Here is a 20,961-nt window from a genome sequence, read left to right as displayed (position 1 = left end):
GGTCAGTAGCAGGTGGGGTTTTTTGGCCACGACTGGGTGATGATAAAAATTGATTAAAGAAAACAAAACACAGAGCAAAGCCCTTACATGAGACCAGCAAAATGAAAAGACTGTGATGACTACATTTAGAGCAGATATTACTAAGGCAAGTAAAGACACAGTAGCAGATTCATGACACTTGACAGGTCAATTGGCCATTCCAGTTTCTCAGAATGCAGTATCAGTGGAGTTAAAGGAAAATAAGACTTGAACCGATTGTTTTAAAAGGTGTATTTTTTTTTGCATATACTTAATAAGTCTACTGAACATGTTTTCACTGGGTAGATATCTTTGAGACTAATAAAATTATCAAATCAGAGGGGGGAAAAAAGCACTATATATGAAAATGTAGAAAATCACATTAAAAGAAAGTGGTGTTGCGGGAGGTTGTTTATTTTTGTCATGTTGACCATGTCATGGTCAACCAGTCACTGATCATAATAACAAGAGCAACAACAAAAATAAAATTAAAGGCTTACTCTTATAGTTACACATACAACAGCTCTATTAATCAGATTTCAAGAGAGAAAAGCTTTTGAGATATCCGATAATTCTTCTCTGTGTCTATCTTAGTTTTCACAACTGACCCATCATCACCAAACTGTGGGTCACTCAGAGTTTTATTCTTTTCCATGTGGCTTTGCTACAGAAGGCAAAACCTGGTGATTTATTGAATGCAGTCAGATTCCTATTTGTAAAGAGAGGCACTCTGCTTTCATCTGTAACGAAGTGCCTTGACAATCTAATCTTGGCTTTTTGCTTTGTTTCATTATACATTAATTATATTGATTTTTTTTTTAATCCAGTAACCCTGTGTGATCTCTGTGTTTGATGGCAGACATTATTTATACAGTAGGTCAGGCAAATATTCGTGTGACATTCAATCTTATCTCCAGTGTGATTTTGGTATAATAACAGGTTGGATTAACCCCTTCATGTCTCTGTTTGCAAAATGCGCTCTCTTTCGAGGAGTCTTAAAAGTGCTGACAAGCAGTTAGCAGCTTCAGCTTTCTCTAAAATGCTTGCTGAGGTGTATCTGCCCAAGAGTAGGTGCCACACAGGGTGACCGGCCTGAATGAGGGTGTTGTGTCTCAGTTACTTTGTCTTCACGCTGTTCTCCTACTTCTTCCCCCAGAAAGTGAGCCCTGCCCCTCTCGCACCAAAATGTCCAGGGGCACCAAGCAGAGGCCAGCACCTCTGAGCATCTTTGTTCCTCTGGACAGTGATGAACTTGCCAATACCTCACCGTGGATCCCTCACAAAGAGTTTGAAACAGTAAGTACATATAGATTAAGGCTGCAGTGAGCATCAAAAGCTTTCACACTTGATCGCTATCAGACACTAATTCCACGGTGGTGATGTTTGAATAGCTCAGACAACCCTGAATCCCAGCAGCAGCTTACCTGGTTTCAGTTCTCTACGCAAGCCTCATGCTCTCTGGAACTGGCTGAAGTCCCAGAATCCTGTGTCTCATCCTCTGGGGAAACAGTAGAAGGTCTGAAACCTGAAAAAAAGTACTCTTGGTATTACTAGCAACAATATTATAAGAATTAATAGCAATGATATTGCTGAAATCAGAAAAGCCCCAGTACAAAAGTCAGGGACAGGTTTTTTGTCAAAAGCAGCTGGGCAAACTGTTTTATTTTTGTAAGAACCAGAGCAGACGTGAATAACTCAAATGTGGGAAACAATTGTAAATGATTCAGAGAAATGTGCCCTCCTGTTTTAAGAGCATACCATTTGGCTGTCAGTAACAGCCCTCTTGCTCTCTCTGTGAGAATTTCAGGCTGCTGTTTTCTGCTCTGCCTGCAGCCCAGCCCTGTTCCTGGAGTGGGCACAGTTCAGGCATGTTTGTCCCCCGGTTTTGGCTTCCCACTTCACAGGATGATAACCAGAGAAAACGGATCTCTTGATTTACAGTGGTCTGGGTCCTATGACTCATTGCTATTTTCATTAGCATTTTTAAAAGGATAAAAGGACGAAAGAATGGCGTGTTAGACTTTAGTGCTAACAGCCAAGGATACTCATGGAGAAGAAAAGATCCATGAAGCCTCAGAAGAAAAGAGCAGGAATTTGAAACATAAGGGGCTCCTCCATTTTGGGGTTAGCAGTAAGGCCTTTAAAATTCCAGCCTCTCCACTGCGAAAGAGAATATCTATTGTTGCATTTGATGAGGTCTAAACCAATGTAAATGAATTATTGTTGGTTGCTGTCCCACAGATACTTTTCCCTTAGGTTGTGTAACTGGCTGTGACTATGATGCCCCTATTCTGTGGCTGGATCTCACTTTTTCTCCACCAGTACTGTCTCCTTTTCTCCTTATTGCACGTGGAGAGGCTTGTTCCTGGAAAGTCATGTATTAGTTTGGGGAGGAAAGGGGAATTTCATTTAACTCATGTAACAGACCTAGACATTAAAGTAAGCAGTAGACTACTGCTACCGTCTCAAACTGTCCTTCACATGAGATCCCTTCACATGTATTTGAAAGCTCTATTAGATTTAAACTACTTTTAGAGTAAATCTCTGGGAAATTTACCTTTTCCTTTATCAGCATAAGAGAGCAACCACCTAAGAAAGTAAACCTAATGGTGATGAAGGCTGGAGACTCCTGTCAGCAGTGTCTACAGCCCTCAGGGACTGCAGTAAAGGGCACTTAGTTGGTTGGTGGTGCTCTTTTTTTTTGTTACTGGGCCAGGAGAGACACAGTGGCTGAAGAATACAAAGAGATTTAAACAGCTCATGCTAGTTCAGGTGCCTGGAGCCAGTGCTAAAGGGTTCATTTACACTCTTCAAAGTCACTGCTAAGCTATAGCTCACTCTGGTAGGCACTGAAAAGCCATCATTTCCATGACTGGTCTCAGGGAATACCCTTACCTGGGGCTCATAATGCTGACTAGAGCAAATTGGATGAAGCAGAAGCTTTTTTATATTAACTCTCCACACAGGAACTCATGCTCTGCAGCGTGTTTTCAGCTTTACCTCTTGTCAAAGTGTCTCTGGATTATTTCTCCAGCTAGGAAAACTTGTGCCATCACTGCATGAAGCAGCTGGCCTATGGTAGGATGACTAAAGCAGGACTTTAACCTGTCTTGCCAGAAGAGCTCAATAGTTCTTAGAAAATAATTACCTGGCTGATCTATGCATGCACAACATTTTGAACAAGGTGATTTACTCAATGCCCAAATACTTGGGGTGCCATCAATGAAAAAAAAATTACTTTTTCCTCTCTTTTTTTGAACCTGATGACCCATGTTTTGATGCAGATAGTCCGTAGGCTTCCCCAGCTTGACTTGCCATGGGACAACCTCTCACTTTTCTTCTCTTACTAGAGTTTCTGCAGTTTTAGTTTTAGGCATTTCTGAAATGTTTTCCACATTCCAGTAAAATTAATTGCTGGGGGAAAAGAATAGCAAAAGTCAGTCTGCAAAAGTTGGAGAATATTAGTGCAACACAAACTCAGACCACCTCATTATCTGCATCCAGAAATTAATTTGAAAAGTCACACTTATCCAAACAGAATTGAAAAATAATACCAAAAGGGATATATGTCATTGCCACAAAGTGACAACAAACAATCAATAAATGCTTGAATCGAATTATTCACCAATAGCTTAAGCACTGTTAATCACTTGGATAAAAAATTCCTAATAATCCATAGGGCTGAAATAAAGCATTTTTATAGGAGATAAATGACAGAAAAGGGATTAGGTTTTTTGTATTTCTATCCTAAGTTTCTCTTCATATGCTTGATGCCATATATATATATGTGTGCATGTGTGTATCACATAGTAGTTTTGGATATTAAGCTTACAGTTCAGGCTTAGTTTCTTACCTAAAGAAAAATAATGAGGATATTCCACTGGTTGTTTTGGGGTTTTTTAAGCATATCCAGAGAAGCAGTCCCAGTAGGAAATTACTTGGCAAGCCACTTGAATTTTTGGTGATTAGGGGATAAAGATCACTTGTACCCAAACTTATATAAAACTTTATGTTCTATGAGTCACTCCATGTGGCTTCAAAGAAAACAATAAAAAACTCCAAACTTTATTTAACATGCAAAATGAGGTCATTGGCTAAGAATTATTGAGAAACCAATGGGAAAAGTAACCCTTGCCTAGGATTCATGTCGTGTCTTTTGACAAGTGGTTCAAATTAGGAGACAACTGTTGGAACACCTAAAAATTACCGTCAAAGGTCTTCAGTAAACACAACTTTACATCATGGATGTTTTTCACCTCCTGACTTTTATCTGTTTGTGTTCTTTAAAGCAATGTCAGGGTCACAGATGGAGATTGGTAGATGAGTTGTAGTATTACATCAAACAGAGCCTACCTAAAACATATAGACTACTTTCACTTCATTGACGTCCCATGGCCTATGCAAAAGCATTGCCGTGTTGACTGATAACTGCCCAAAGTTATCAAAACCTGCTTTAATGTATGCTCATTGCATTTATATAAATTAAATACAAAGGGACTGATTTTTATGGGTCTACCTTTCGTGCAGAAGTACCTCTGCTCACAAAGTCTGCTTAAGTAGAGTTTTAGGTTTCCTCAGTTTGATTGCACAAATGACAGCAAGGGAAAGCTCCTTTAGAGCTGAGCTGCAATCATAAAGGAAACAAAACAAAAACACCTTCAGAATGTTTTATAATCTATGGTGGGTTTTTGTTCATCTTTTGTTTATCTTACTGGGTAAACTGAAAAAATCTGGCTTCTCAACTGGCTGCCAGTTGTTAGAAACTGCCTGGGCAGTTCAGATACTGCCAGCTGCCCCACAGCAAGGGAAAACACACTGGAGACCTGACAACATGATGGTGCTTTGAAAGAATGAGATTCTTCTGAAACTAATAGAAGTTTTGTGACATAGGCCTGTACGTCAGGCAAGGAACCTGTTCTTGCATCAAGTGCCTGTCTTGATCTAGTTATTTTAAAATGACAGTGATGAGTTAAAAACTCCTTTTTAAAAACATTTTGCGTCTGTCATTAAAAGCTGTTTCCTCCCAGTTCACGTTCCTTGTTTTTTTAAAGGCAGAAAAACGGCAGGTAGGAGGGTGGCCGTCACTGTGGAGTACAGTCATTTCAGGGGCAAGTAGCTTATGCTAAGCAGTCAGTAGTAGAGTGATCCTCAATTCTGTTCATACAAAGCTATCTAACGCAGCAGACAGACATACATAGATAAGTGAATGAATACATGCATACACATATACAAATGCATATGAGCTCTTCGAGTCTTTGTCATTTTACAACTAGGTCCACTTTTCATTTGTAATTTTTTTTCCATGTTTCTTCAGGAAAGGGACTTTGTTTCACATTGTTTTCTTTTTCTCTTTGAGGGAGGAAAGAAGACATATTTCTGTGTATGTTTCACTTCACATCGAATGGTAAAAGAATTGTGATTTTCTAAGACAGATTCACAAGACAAAATTAGAAACGTGAGGGGGGAAAAGAGCATTAGAGCTTGAAAAGTCTAATTGCGATGTAAAAATTGTCATGCCCTAGGTTTTCAGCCAAATTTTGCTTTTTGCTCCTATTCAGACATGAAGCCCGTAGAATTCTTTTAAAATCTGTAAACTTAGTTTTGTATAAAATGTTTAAAAATGCAAATGAGTTTTAAGGGCTGCCATTTTTTGTGTATCCAGATAGAGATCCCTAAACCAACCTGAATTTTTTTTTAAAAAAAAGATGAAGTAGTTGAGTGAAAATGTCTGAAATTGTAAAAGTCTGTAACCAATAAGAATACTTTTATGAACCGAGTTATGAATAAAGGGGGTTAAAAATGCACTACGTTATAAATAAAACATTTGGCATCAACACCAGAAAAAAGACAAGTGAATAATATAACGTTAAACAATACTCTGCAGTTCTGCTTCCCTTTCTTTCACACAAATGATGTATTTACAAAAGAGAACTACAAACAAACAAAAATCATGCTACATTAGATGACTTGACACTGGAATTCGCTATTTCAGGCCCAGTGCATACTGCAAATACCAGGATAAAATAATCTGTTCAGCACAGTGAAGTTAGAATACTTTTGTTCTTATTGTAGTGACAACTGCTGCATGCAAAGGAGAAAAAGAAAGATTTATTATTTTTTTCCCCCTCAGGTGATACATCAGGAGATGGAGAGGGCAGCAGGACAGACAGAAAAGCAGATATCTCATTTATTTCTGGACTGTTTGACAAACACTGGTTTCCCGCAAGTGCACGTTTTGAGGACTGATCCTCTTCTCATCCCAACAGCAGCAGCAAAACTGAGCCCAGAGGCAGGAGGTGGCTCCAGCTCCGGCTGCGCAGCCCCTCCCGGAGGTTAATGCAAAGACTCCTACGTGCATGTGTGCGGTGCTTACAGGATCCTGATGGCTTTATTACCCTCGGGGCCTCCTCTTTGGTATGTCAGTGTCCTCCTAACCTGCAGCCACATGACGAAAATTAAACAAGGGTTTGTTGCATTTGTTGCTGTGGAAATACAAAGTCAGTTGCTTCAGTTTCAACGGGATTTCCCTCCACCCCTTCCCTCCCCTTCTTTTTTTTTTTTTAAGCATTTACATTTTTATCAAACGTCAAGAACAGGAGACAGTTGACATTTGTGACGGGCGAAAGGGGAGGGGATACCCCCCACTCATCCATTCCCCTCTGCCCCTTTCGCCTCCACGCCCGCCACATTTTTCCTCGTTAACCGCGCTAGGGCAGAGAGGTGGGGGCGAGGGAATAAAAGCATTCCTGCATGTCTGGAGGAAAGAAAAAAGATAAAGGGGGAAAGTGAAAGGGGAGGGGAAGAGCGGTCAGGGACTTGAACCGCCAGTGAAATGATGCTTCTCCAGCCCTCCTGTTCAGATAATAGTTAACTCGGGGTTAAAGATTAATAGCCGAGGCAAAGCACTGTATAAATGGCCCGGGCGAGCTGAATGTATGTAAACCGCCCGCCGCTCCTCAGCCTGCCGAGCCACCCTCCCTCCGGTCCCTCCTCATCCGCGACATGAGCGGCCCGCGGCCTCTGCTGCGCCGCTGCTGGCTGCCCTCCCTGCTGCTGCCGGCGCTCCTGGGACCCCGCCTCGCCGCCGCCCTGGCCCTGCAGCCCGTGCACTGCGCGCCGTGCACCCCGGAGAAGCTCGCCCTCTGCCCGCCCGTCGCGCCCGGCTGCCCGGAGACGGCGCGGCAGCCCGGCTGCGGCTGCTGCCAGACCTGCGCCCTCGGGCCGGGGCAGCCCTGCGGCGTCTACACGGCCCGCTGCCGGCAGGGGCTCCGCTGCCACGTCCCCGCCGGCGAGCCCCGGCCCCTCTCCGCGCTCATCCGCGGCCACGGGACGTGCCTGCCCGCCAGCGAGGCCGGAGGGATGCTGACGGCGGAGCCGGCAGGTACGCGGCCAGGCGGCAGCGCGGCCCCGCTCCGCCCCGCCGGGCTGCGGAGCTGCGAGCCGGGGCGCCGCGGCTGAGCCCCCCCGGCGCCGAGGGGGTGCGGGCTCGGCGGGCGGGACGCGCCGGGGGCCGGCGGAGGCGCGGCGGGCGCTGGGCGTCAGGAGGTCGGGCAAAGGAGCGGAAAGTTAGGCGGGCGTTTGGAAAGCGGGGAAGGCGGGCGGCGTTTTCCTGGAAAACGCGCTCTGAGCCGCGCGAGGGGACGCGTCCCGGTGCGGAGCCCCGAGACGGCCGCAGCGGGCTGCGACGCCAGGGGGGAAACCCCGAGGCATTAATGATGGGACGATGCAGGCTAATCGGAAGAAGGTTTCTGGGAAGCTATAGGCAGTTTTTCTTTAGTGGTAAACTGCGACTAGAGTAGGACATATGTTTTCTAGACTTTGTTCGTGTCCATCTCCAAAAGATGTGGCAGAGAATGAAAAGACCTAAACAGGCTTTGTGCCTGGCTTCATGGCAGGAGCACAATGTATCCGAAGCAGCGCAGTGCTGGCCAAACTGGCTTTGAGCAAGACAACGCATCGAGCATCTTATGCTGTATGACAATCAGGAACTTCTTCAGTGTTATTTGATTATTTTACAGTTTATTACTAGTAGTCTTATTTCCACCATCATTATTGCTACGTTCATGCAGTGATGATTAAGGTAACTCAGTAGCACTACAAAAATAATTGTTGTTGATCCAAAATAGCAATGGACATTGGTGGCAGTAAGTGGAGCTTCTCTTGTGCTTCAGGGGGCAGGGAGGGGAGAGAACAGTGACTAAACTGAATGTTTAAGCCTCCTGCAGTTGAAAAGATCTAGAATTTATTTGATTGTATTCTTTCCTTGGTTTTGTTCTTTCATTCTTTCTTTCCCTCTTTGATTTTCCACCTCTATTTTTTCTTAAACATTGTCGAAGGGAAAAACAGGTGGTTTTTAATCCATTGGATTATTGTTTGCAGCCCTGATCCAACATGTTGCTTAGACACATCAAACTTTTATGCCATGATGAGTCCCTGCTATTGCAAAGAGCTTCTGTTGCTTCCAGTGACAGGGTTCACACACGCCGAGTTAGGCACTGGCATGCAGGCCATGATCGAACAGATCCAAACAGTTTCTGCCATTCCCTGGCTATTTGATCCACTGCAGGCCAGCATGAGCTACTGCTGGCTCCTGTGAATTGCTATTCCTTCTTATACTTGAGGCAAGTGGAACCAAGTACAGGATGCCATGGCATCAGGTCTGGACCAGTTCCTTTCCTGAATGAAAACTGAAACACATCATGCTGACAAAAATCTAAATTCATTTGGCTCCTGTCTTTCCTCATTTAGCAAATTCTCTACAACCCACTGTGGTAAAGAAAGGTACTTAATTTCTAATAGACTGGCTGCAACTTCATCTTTGAGTTTAGAGAGATTTCGAAGGATCGTAAAATAACCAGCTTGTTAGAGAATAGCTTATGTGTCCTCATATGAATTTATGACAAAAGATTAATTTGCTGCACATATAATTTATTACTCCTGCAAGAGCTACTGTAATGGATCTGTCTTAGATACTGCTTTTTGTTGTTGGTGATTCTTCTTCTTTTTCTTTACCTTTGTAACTTGGAGAAATAAATGCAAAAGTTCACTGAAGATGTTCACCTTGATATCATCCCTTTCCAGACTCTTTCGAACCTGAGGATATGCCTTTGGAAAGCACTGAAATGACACAGGATCAGCTGCTGAACTATCAGTTGATGTTTCCCATAGGCCAGGACAAATCTATCCCCTGGAATGCCATCACCGCATACGAAAACATGAAAGCAAAGAGAATATCTGAACTCAAGAAATGGAAAGAGCAGGTGAGTTTTCTTTGCAAACCTTTCGGGGACCATTTCAGTAGATGCTATTGATTCAGAATGCAGAATGAAAACGTGCGTGAAATTCTAGCAGCAACCCTGGGCTGTCAGCATTTTGGGTACCTAGCAAACAGGCTTTTGGAATGCCTTCTTCAGATACTTGAGGAACAGGCAAATGGCAGAAGTGATAAAAACAGGTGCGCATCAGGTATGTCCTATGCAGACTCCATGCAGAGGCTGAATCTTTCTCTGCGTTTACTATCAGATTATGACATGGGCCCTTAATTTCCAGGAGCTCATATTAAAATCTTGGACTCCTTTTGTGTTTTAGTTAAAAAACAAAAGGCATTCGTCACTGGTCTGATGCTCAGTGAAATAAAAGGGAGTCCTTACATAGAGTTATTGATGAAGCACCAATGCAAACCAAAACACGTTTCTGAGCACCAGGAAACGCTATTAAGTAGATGCATGTAAAAAGAAGGAAAGCTCAGCAACTGAAGTAAGCTTTGCCCTTCGACACTGCAAAATCGCAGTGGGTGATGGAGGTGTGGGGCCTTTGCAAGCAGCTCCGTGTTCCACTTGAGGGCACCAGAGAACCACAGTCAGGCCGATCCTGGGCAGCCAGCGCACCCCGCTGGCTTGAAATTGGGCACCACAGAAGCCCAGTTTTGTCTTTTTTGTCATAGACAAAATGGGAAAAAAAAAAAAAAAAAAGAGCGAAAACCTACTAACTACCATCCCACCCTAGGAATCCTCATTCTGCATCCAGAACAGGATTTAATCACTGATTTAGTTTGAACCATTAGACAGAAATGCTGTTAGCTCCAGCTCTGATTTTTAGGCTTCTGCTTTTCTCACCCAGAGCCACAGATAAGCCTGTTGACTTGAATAAGACTGCTTATGTGAGGGGCTGACATGGGGTGGTCTTGCTAAAGCAGCGGGTATGATTATTTTCACTTTAAAGTAAAAATATTTGTTCAGTCACTTCTCCCCTTTCACTCATTTAAACGTTAGGTACTATTAATACGCAGCAATTGTGACTTTGAAAAAGGGAGCCAGCAAATTGTGAAAATAGTGAATATTGCAAACAGTTCTTCATCCCCACTTCCAGACACTTTGGGTCTCAGAGCCACAGGGGTGCTCTCTATTCTACTTTGGCGACAGCTCTGTCCTGTACAAAAGATAACATTCAGATGTTTGCTCTTGCACCGTCTATATATGTCTTGCACCTATTCTCCATACATCAACAGAGCACAGGGCCATGGCAACCCAGAAAACGTGGCTAGTCTCACGTACACCAGCCTCCTAACGTGCACCTCCCCATAATAGGAGAGATTGTATCCTCTGAGCAGTAATGTGTTTACTTAGTACAGGTTAAATTTCCTTGTGTGGCAATTTAAGGACTTAAATCCTCCTGTTTCTGAGGACAGAAAATACCTCAAAGAATAAAAACAAAGGCCTAAATGCAACACGAGAGTTTTCTGGCTGTGCTCCTACTGAAACAAATAAAAACTACATGCAAAGCAGCCTGGTGCAGATTTCACAACTCATAAGCATTTTCAGCTTTTTGCTGGCTTTCTTCTGATCACTTGTTGTTTAGCTGGTTTCTGTGTGATTTTGGTCTCGACAACCTTTGCCTGGTATTCCTGCAGGGACCTTGTCAGAAGGAGCTCTACAGAGCCCTGTATAAATTAGCGAAGGCGCAGCAGAGAAGCGGAGGGGAGATTTACAAATTCTACTTGCCCAACTGCAACAAGAATGGATTTTACCACAGCAAACAGGTACATGCCTTTTCCCTTGTCCGCTCGCAGCCGCGCTGCCACCAGCCCGACACAGCCAACCCTTTCACAGCCCTCTGCTCCCAAACTCATGAGGTTGCAGCTGCTGGAAAAGCAGGTTGTGAAAACAGGGATACTTAGTAGTGGGAGCAGATGGTTTGTCCTTCTTCTCTTAGAAGTGAGCCGCATGCAGTGGGCTGACAGCAACGGAGGCAGAAGTCTTTTCCATTCACAGAACAGGTGCATGCAAGGCCTTCTCGAAAATCTTTTAACCCTGTCTGCTCCCAGGCCAAATCAAGCTCCATGGATCTGATTTGTTAGCATATTCCCAGTTGACATTAATTCATAATATCCACTATACTACCTGCAAAGCCCATTGAATGTATAATAATCACCATGGAAATAGGAGGCTCTCAGCTCCCAGGCAGTGAATAGCTTGCGCAAGCAGTCAAAAAACTTTCTGGAGCAAAATTATCCTTCTGAAAGTAGAACAAAAATATTGATCTGTGCTGCCTATGGATTATGTTATATGCTCATTTCCATTATAGCCTCAAAAAAAGCCATTGCAAGTTACACTGAGAGTAATCTGCAAACCTAACTAAGGCTCCAAACCTCGAGCCACACCCTTGTAACCACAGGTCATGCACACAAATTTAGTAGGTCTGCATAAATCTGTGTCACCGAGACTCCTTGTTTTTGGGCACGGCACCGCCGTGTGACTCACAAACATTGTGACCTGGGATCTACTCAGGTGCAAACAGAAATCAGTTTAACTCCCTTCCCAAGAAAAAAAAACACCTTATTTGCCTCCTTGCGTGAGGAGCCAGACCATCCAGTCCTTGCCCTCGCCCTCCCAGCTTGTATATTCAGCCTGCTTTTGGTTTCTCACACTTTAAGATACTGCTGGTTTTCGCTGCTGTTTACCAAGGAGTGGATAAACTGTTTTAAATCTGGAGTTGCTGTTGCGGCACCTGAGCGTGGGTCATGGCTCCCGGACCCAGTGCGTTGGTCAGCAGCTCTGCCAGAGCAGGGACCACTGCCTTCAAAACAAGCTTGTGCAGGCAGGTCCCCACCTTCCCATCCTAGTTCTGTCCAACACTCTACTTGCAGTATCTCACAGGTAATCTTCCACTTACAGTTACTTACTGTGGGTTTTGCTTTGCTAATAATATTCCAGTGTGAAACTTCACTGGATGGAGAGTCTGCTGAATGCTGGTGTGTCTATCCAAAAAATGGAAGAAGAATTCCTGGGTCTCCAGAAACGAAGGGAGACTTCGAGTGCCAACAGTATCTCAACTCACAAGAATAAAACTGAACACATTCATTCATGACAAGTTTTCTGTGGGGCCTGGTCTAGTCAGGAGACATTTCAGTCAGGAGCTGTTTCAATAAGGTAGTTTTGTGCACCCAATTTTCAGCGTATGAGTAATCCCATGAAGTAGCTTTTTTTATTGCACTGGGATCACTCAGATGCTGGAGTGATAGATATGAGCAACTGCAAGATCAAGTCCTACAATCTTGTATATTTTGTATAATATTATAGATACCCTCATATGTAAAGCTGTTGAATTATTTATTTCACAGTATGTGTATTTTTATCTGTGTGTGTTGTTACTAATTTATAACCTCAAACACTTCATAACTTTATATGTAAATACTTAATATTATTGCTCTTAAATGTATGCATCTTACATTGGAGGAATGTTGCTACTTAAAACTTCAAATGGCATAATTCTGTTGGGAAAAAGGCTTGTAAACTTGCATTTTTATACTATGTATTTATAGACGTAAAAGTGAATTTAAAAAATAGCTTTCAGTAGAGAACACGCTTAGAAACTTATTTAAAACCTGTTTTGTTTATGTATCATGTTGCTTTTGCACCTCTGTTTCAATGTCAAGCTGTTTCTTAAAAAAGAAAGTCTAAACCTTGATTATATACTGAAGCTCCTGATGGGACAGTATTTGTTTCTATTTTCCAAAAGTATCCACCGGATAAGTGGCAAAAGACAGCGGGATCTTCTGTGCCGTCTTTGACAGGTGTAAGTTGTTCGCATGTTGACATTGTCATGTTATTTAAGATGAGTTATTAAACGAGGTCTTCTGCACTGTCCCAGCCTCTTGCCTTCTGCCCGTTCCTGCTCGGCAGGAGAGCACCGCACTGGATGGGAGCGTAGAGAAGAAGTCGCCTCTTGCAAATCTGTCTCCCGAACTCCTCACTCCATTTTCCCGCAATGAGTTTTCTTCTTTTGCTCTCCTTGCCCCCTTCCCCTTCTCCCATCCTCCCCAATCCCAGCTGTGCTCTGCCAGCCTTTGCCTTGGGCAAAGCATCGGCATCCAAGGGAAGTTATTAAAAGGTTTTCTGGGTAGGAAAGCTGGATGCCTTTCTCCACTCAAAAGCCCAAAGCAGCAGTATTAGTGTGTTTAAAAGATAACGTCGAGGCTGGAAGAGCCATTCTCCTGCGCAGAAAGTCAGAAGTTATAAAAGGGAGGCTGACAAAAAGCCCAACCTTATGTTTTTTTCCCAAAAACAGAGAAGAGGGTCCCCTTGGCTTGGGATGCGCCCCCCTCCTCCCCCACCCCCGCTCCCTCCCCTAAGGATTCCTTCGACTCAGTAGCTGCAGAGAAAAAGAGAGAAAACAAGTGCCGGTCCTGCCGCCTTCAAGCTGGTTTTGTCCGTGGAGAAACCGGTGCGGGAGCCAGCAAGTCCCAGAGGTGGAAAGAGGCTGCGCCAACCCTGCCTGAGAAAACAGACCAAGAGGAGAGCAATAACATTTTCTAAGAGCCTGGCAGGAGGGAAACGTGGCATAAAATCCTCCTGCCGTTTGTTGGCACAAGCTTTGGGTTTTAAAATGGGAGCTGGAAGCAGTTAGTGGAAACGGCAAAGCCAAAGCAGGGAGATCTCTGCTCCCCACAGCGTGGTTCCGTGGCGTCGTGCGTGCCGAATGCATCGGCTGTAGGTGCGTGTCAGCATCAGCTGATCCGATTGGGGTCTAATAAACTTCTCCATATTTAAAAGTATGGATATACTACTGAGCTTCTTTGTAAAGTGTTTTGAGATCTTCCCAAGGAAAGCACTCCAAAGCAGCTTATGGCATTGGTATTATAAATAATCGACGTCGAACCTCCCTGTAATGAGCTACAGTGAGACTTGGCTAAAACCTACAACACCGTATTCACTGTGTCGAAATACTGGACGATCACTATCAAAATAATGAAGAAGCAGCAAATTTGGGCAGAACCTTAGAGTCCTTTCATGGAGTCTCCCCAGCACTAAACAGCTGTCACGAGGCATTGCCAAGGGAAAGCAGCAAAGAAAGGAGGGGAAATCATATATTCGCAGCTACAACACACACTTAAGACCACTCTGACTGCTCTGACTCCATTGACCTCATGTAAAGTTTAATTTCTAAGGAGCAGAAATTGGTTCTTTTTGTTGGGATCATTACATATATAGAGGAAATATTCATCAGGTTAATAATTATTAATAGCACGGTCTATTTGCAGTATAGCAATCCAGTGGACAGTTACTTCCAACGCTTTGCAGGGTGGCCCGTTCCTATTCTAGCTGCAAGAAATTATTAGAGTTTTTAACAGAGACAGGACTGTAGGGAAAGCCTTTCCTTTAAATGTTAAGTACCAGGAGCAGAAGTTGCTTCATACAGCATTCAGGCATGACAGGCCAATTTCTGAGAGAGGTTTAGCTCCTTGCCTCCCACTGAAAGCAACAGGGGATGGGTGCCGCCTTATCTGCAATCTGGCCTTGTGTGACATCTTGCCAGGACTCACCAGGACATACTTCTGCTGAGCTACTCTGGGATGGGCTGTCTGCCTTGGCCCAGACTCTTCCGTATACTGGGATTAGGACTAATGCAAGCAGGCAAAGGAGGCAAATTTTATCTCCCCTATCACAGTGCTGCCAGAAGCTCAGACTACATTTAGGCTGCAGACGCCACACGTTGTCATTTGTCCTGATTTTTATGATCAGCCTCAGTAATAAGGCAAAACATCAAAGGTTTGTATTTTTGGTTGGTTTTTTTTTTTTTTCTGTTTGTGGGTGGGTTTTTTTTTTTTCTTTGGCATGTGTCAGCTGGCAATCCTGGCTTCAGCGTGTGCCTGCAGTGGTCCCACCTGCACCAGCAAGCGAAGACTGGTGGGAATGAGTGGGGAAACAGGGAAGGTGCCGTGGGATGCTCTTAGCAGCTCAGGTCACCTGGCATGCAGCTGGATGTGAAAGGGGGATGTATGGTTCCTCATTATTTCAACTCCCTCCCTTCACATCCTCTTCCACTCCTCCTACCTCAACTAAAAAAATATTAATTGGTGGGAATGTCTTAGGTGAGCATCTGTAACGTTTTGTTCACGTTACCTGAGAACCCTCCCAACCCAGTTTGTGCTTCTTCCTGCCAAAGCCCTGCCAGGTTTGCTGCAGCAGGGTTGGCTCCAGCCATGCCTCCTCCTGCCCCTGGCCTGCTGCCAGCTGTGAAATGCTCATGGCACAGGAATGAGGTTGCTGCCCTCTGCACTTTATTTTCTACCTTCCTTTTCCCCTGAAGCTGTCCGAGACCACCTACAGTGACCTGGTATTGGACTCTGCTCGTACTGAGTCAGTTCTGCTCATCACTTTGGGGTACAGCAGAGACCCATCCGGAGGTGAGGGGAGAGAAAGGAGGAGAGAAAGAAAAGGGGGGTGGAGGGCAGCCAACACTAATACTGAAAGCTCATCGGCATCTCTGGCACTTCTCTACCGTAAGAACACACACTCTGCAAAGGCCAAACTTAGGCAGGGAACAGCGTTCTACAGACCCAGCCCAAAACATGACCGGATAGTAAGCACGTCAAGATTTAGCCTTTTCCTTTCCAAAAACAATATATTCCTTTGACCTTGGACTTGCGAATGAAAGTCCTAAACACATCACAAAATAAAAAAGCAAATAGAAAATGCGTCACATATAGCTTGCTTTCCTCTAGGGGAAGAAAAGAGGAATGGAAAAGAATGGCACATGGCAGAGGCTTGTCCCAGGATTTACTGCGCTCCTGGAAAGCCCTCAGCTCCCACAGCATCAGACGCTACGTGGGAGCCCCAACAAAATACTGAAACAGAGCAGGTTATTTCTGCAAAGTCAGAACCAAAGGTGTTTGTGCTTTACCAGCAGTCTAGCGGCACTGCCTTTGCAGAAGTAGAAACGTTATTTTTCTACTCTCATCACTGCCTTGTTATTGCAGAACACCACCAATGTCTAATCCCTGCCTAACCCATGATAATAATAATAATAAAAATAAAAATTATCTGTAAAAAAAAATAAATCCAAGTGACTCATTCCAAGCTAGACTCTCAGCCCACGCTGCACGTCAAATGGACAAGTCCTGTCTCTGTCTTTAGACACCACCTTTGAAGCGGGTCTACTTTTCCTCAGCTATCACTTCACTGATAAACCACCAGCCTAAACAGCCTCCCCAGCCTGTGCTGACAACAGGTCCCAGGCTTTCTGTTTCCAAACACGTTTCGTATTTATGGACCAATTATTTTACTCCTTTGTTGCACATTGCATTGAGGATCAATCAGGGGACTCAGACCACACAGGAAAGCAGGATATGAGCATCTTGACAAATGCCTAACTGTGTTTACAACATATGCCTTCACTAAGGCTCAGGTAGATGGTACATAACGAATAATAGCAGCAGATCTGGGGCAAGTGGAGAGCTTCTCTTACTCACGTGTCACCTATACTACATAGTCACATTTAGGTAGAGGTGGGAGGGAACAAAGGAGAGGATCTGCGGGGAGCACGGCCGGTTAGTTCTGTAGGACCAGAGAGCACCAAAACCAACAGCAGTGGAGCAGGAGCCCAGACACACCAGTAATGAAAACAAGTCTGACGATAGCTCTGTCAACAAACATGGGTTTTATTTTATTTTCCCTCCTTTCCTCCTCCCTTGACCTACCTCCTCTCCCAGGGTGCAAAGTTCATCTGCCAGTAAGCTACTGCCGAGGCAGGGGGGCAACCTCCCGTGGGAGATATGTGGGAGCAAGGGTGCTCGTGGATGTTAAAGTAAGGTCAAACGAACAAATCCAAACTCAGCCCGTTCCAGATTGTGGCTGTTTTCATTTCGCAAAAGTTTCCGCTCGCCTTTTCGGACTCCGTCTCGGATTGTCACCTCTGAGCGGCAGCACGGGCAGCCCAGTAGTGACCAGGGCACGCCAGGGAAGGCAGGGCTGCACCCCTGCTTGGCTCCTTGCTGCTTCCTCACAGACCACATTTCCGACCGGGGACTGTGCCTGGCCAATGGGCAAGGCTATGCCAGCAGAGCCTCCCTGCCGCAGGTCTGCTGTACAGAACGTGGCATGGGCAGCCGTCTTCCTGTCTCCTCCGACTCATGTTAAGATAACAAAGAACAGCCCTTCTGTGCCTACACTGAGGTCTTTCAGTTGCATGACTATGCCAGCAGTGACGTGTGATTTTTCAATCTCTCTCGGATGGTTCAATGGGCTGATGTGTAGATGCTGAGATTCCTTGGAAAAACGTCATAGTGAGGGTTCTCTCTGGAGACCTTGAGAAAATGCTGGCTATATCATAATCTTTCACATTTTCTCTTTGCCTGTGGCTTCTGTTTATGGCTGCTTCGGCAGCTGAGCCCTCACCATTTAGCCCCAGCAAGGAAAAACAAAAAGATGAGCAGCAACGTGACGCTGGTAGCAAGGTAATAGCCGCTGCGGAAATGGATGGCAGGATCTGGGGGCTGAAGGTTGCATGTGGCACCCCTGTGACAAAGCAATAATCAACTTTCCAAGCTCAGTTGGTTAGGTCTTTTTTACTGGGTGCAAGTTACATGATAACGTAGCAGATGTAGGAGACAAGTCTTCACCTTGAATATTCTCCATGGGGTATAAGCAGGCAAAATAGCCTCTACTCTATTTCCTTCCCAGTTCAGGGAGCGAGGGAAATGCATGCTCAGCCTGGCTCTCATAAGCAAGTCCCTTCACCACCCCACATTTGGAAGGTGTTACCACATGTGGCTGTGGGAAGCAGACCTTGTCAATGGCGTTTTCTTCAGCTTCAGAGATTTTTCTGGAGGAAACCTCAGCTGCTCTCTGCAGCAATAACTTTGCTGCCTTTCTTTCCATTCCCCACTCATGGAGAAGCCGTGGGGCGAAATTAGCCACGACAGAAAGGCTCTTAAGGAATTTGGATAGGTCAGCAGAAGTGGAAAGCCAGGGTACATACTGCAGCAGGACACGCATTCTGCAAGGATAAACTGAGATTTGCAGCACTACCATTTGCTTCTGCTAATACCTGGTCTCCAGTTTTTTTCAGCTGAAACTTTCAGCCTTGAAGTCATTTGCATTTTTTAATACATGTACAGGGCAAAAGCAAAAGCAAAGGTTTTTACACGAGGATATTCTCTATGGCTGGTGCATGTGCTTCTACAGCTGCAAAGCCTGAACTGGAAGAAATAATACATAAAATGCAGAGTTTTAAACCCAAAACTTCTGGTGAACAACAAATTTGCGCTACTTGTCATTTTACCAAGAAATATCCTTTTTAGCAGAAAAAGATGTAAGATCTTCTCAATCAACGCATTGTATAATGTAGACAATCTCATGCGCTGAAACTCCAGACACCAAGCTACCACATCCTGACAGGTTCATAGAATCACAGGATAGTTGAGGTTGGAAGAGACCTCTGGAGGTCACCTGGTCCAACCCCATTGCTCTAGAGCCAGTTGCCCAGGACTGTGTCCAAAGGGCTTTTGAGTATCTCCAAGGATGGAGACTCCAAAATCAAATGAAGGTTAAATACTTTCCATTTGGAAGAAGATACTCAGGTCCACTGGACATACAAAACACCCATCTTCTAATGGTCTTAAACAAAGTGAGTTTTGCACACTTGCAGATGAAGGCATTACTGACTGACCACAAAAAACCTGCCCTCGGAATACTCTGATACCCTTTTTGGATCTCTCAGAAAAAAAAGACGAAGTGGGGAAAGAAAAAGAGGTCCTTTCTAATGTAGGAAGCAAGCATATTCTTCTGATAGAAATTAATTGATATGAAGAGTTCCTAAAGGCACAGAAGGACAACGTACAAAACAGCTACCCATAGAAATATTTCATTTTTAATACGAATGCTTTGGCATCCAGGAAAATTGCTCAGCACTTTTCGTACTTTAAATATAATTCCTATTGCTAATACATAAAATCTCTGTGGAGCCGTCCTTGCTTACACAGTTTTAGAGATTTCCCAAAGGTTTGTAAAAGCATTACTTAAATGTAGGGCTCAGTTCAATAAAGAATTATGCTGTGTTAAGGTTTCTATGGAATTTAGTCATAAGAAGTTCAGACTGTACTAAAAACTAATTAATTCTGTGGTTTTGGTATTCATTGAAGCCTCTTTCCCCTGTGCACAAATAGCTGACATTATGCCCCGAAGGGCGTGCATGCCAGAAAGGTGGAAAAGGATATTCTGAGCTCAGAAGACTATAGCACAGTAGGTCTATTAAAAAAAGGAACTTTCTCAAATAGTTTAAAAGATAATAGAGCTGCCTGCAGGGAGCTTTAACTTGCATTCTGGTCAATTATAGGGATTTATGCAACTATTTATTACACTGGTTAAAATAAATACTTACCACATCAATCTGGGCTCCATATGGTACCCATGTAGCATCTAGAGATGAAATATGCTCAAAACAGAAATCAGCAACTTTTGCGGTACACGCATTAGGCTTTTGTAGTGCCTGCCCATGCAAATATTTGACGTGCAAACAATGTTAGCAGTCACGAGGATTTTTTTTCTGAGACTTCATAATGCCCACCCAAATCATCTGAGATTCCTGAAACAGCTCATTAAAAATAAGAAAAAAGCTAAGTGTTCACTTAAAAAAAATAAACCACCTGAGCTGCAGGCAGTGAAGGCAGCAAAACAGGAGGGATTTTTCCAATGCATTGGTTCCATTTCTGCCACCAAACCAAAAGTCCTACACTAATTGCAGCTCCAGTGCGTGGAGGGAGACCTTCCCCTGAACTAACGTGTTCGTTTGCTTCATGCTGCCCACATTCTGCTGCTTGGTTGTAGTCACAAATATTTTTGTTTGAATTGCAGCCTGACTCCCAGAGCCATGAGAAAAATCTTTGAATGACAAGTAACTTGCCTATTGAATTGAACCCTTGTCTTCATAGAAATAGGAATGTTAAAAAAAACCAACCAACCAACTAACCAAAAAGGAAAAAGCCACACTGATTCTTTCCATTTTAGAGAGTGATTTTTTTTTTTTTTTGGGGGGGAGGGGGAGGGTAAATAATGTTATTTTGCACTTCATATCAAGAATGCCAGCTGCTAGGAACATCAGACAACAGGAAGCATCCAATAGTAGTGCAAGCAACTGTGCTCATAAAAAATTCTCTAAAAGGCAACTTCTGAAAAAGCGAAAGCTTTAATTGCAGGTGAGATTTTTTTTTTTTTTGCTATTTTTAGATAGAGTTTTTGTTGTAAAGACATCTCTTGGAAGCAAAATAACCAAACTGACTTGCACAACCTCACAGGTTTGGGTTTTTTTTCCCCTTATGGCTGCATGTTTTCTCTGTTATGTACCAAAGACCATTAGTACCACTAAAGGAGCTGAATGTAATTTCTTAAATAATTCATGTGACAGTTTGCTTGCTTGAATCAGTTTGAGTTCCTCGAGATGTATTTTTTTAAAAAATAAAGTTGATGTGCTGCACAGATTAGAGAATTTACTCTCTCTTAAGGACCTTCACTAGCCAGCTCCTTCTATATTTATTTGTTTTTAATGGTAGGGCAAAACATAAAAAGTTTAAAAACTTGACAAAATACACCCATCAATCAGAAATACTGCCACAGGCTGTTAAAACATTTCTTGCCTACTGGCAAAATGTGGCTTGTGAGGCAGCTA

General features: G+C 43.8%; 1 protein-coding gene across 1 annotated transcript; it reads left to right on the top strand.

Annotated features, from left to right (window-relative positions):
- Positions 1 to 7,020: 7,020 nt before the first annotated feature.
- IGFBP1 (insulin like growth factor binding protein 1) lies at positions 7,021 to 12,362 on the top strand. The gene is made up of 4 exons (XM_086614960.1): positions 7,021 to 7,399; positions 9,100 to 9,278; positions 10,928 to 11,056; positions 12,231 to 12,362. Exons 1-4 carry the CDS (start codon positions 7,021 to 7,023, stop codon positions 12,360 to 12,362), a joined length of 819 nt encoding a protein of 272 aa, XP_086471086.1.
- The last annotated feature ends 8,599 nt before the right edge of the window (positions 12,363 to 20,961 follow it).

This window comes from Tauraco erythrolophus, chromosome 7 (genome assembly GCF_009769465.1).
Source record: "Tauraco erythrolophus isolate bTauEry1 chromosome 7, bTauEry1.pri, whole genome shotgun sequence".
NCBI classification, from domain to species: Eukaryota; Metazoa; Chordata; class Aves; order Musophagiformes; family Musophagidae; genus Tauraco; species Tauraco erythrolophus.
Note: the sequence above shows the minus strand (reverse complement) of the source record. Positions and strands in the feature narration are given on the sequence as shown.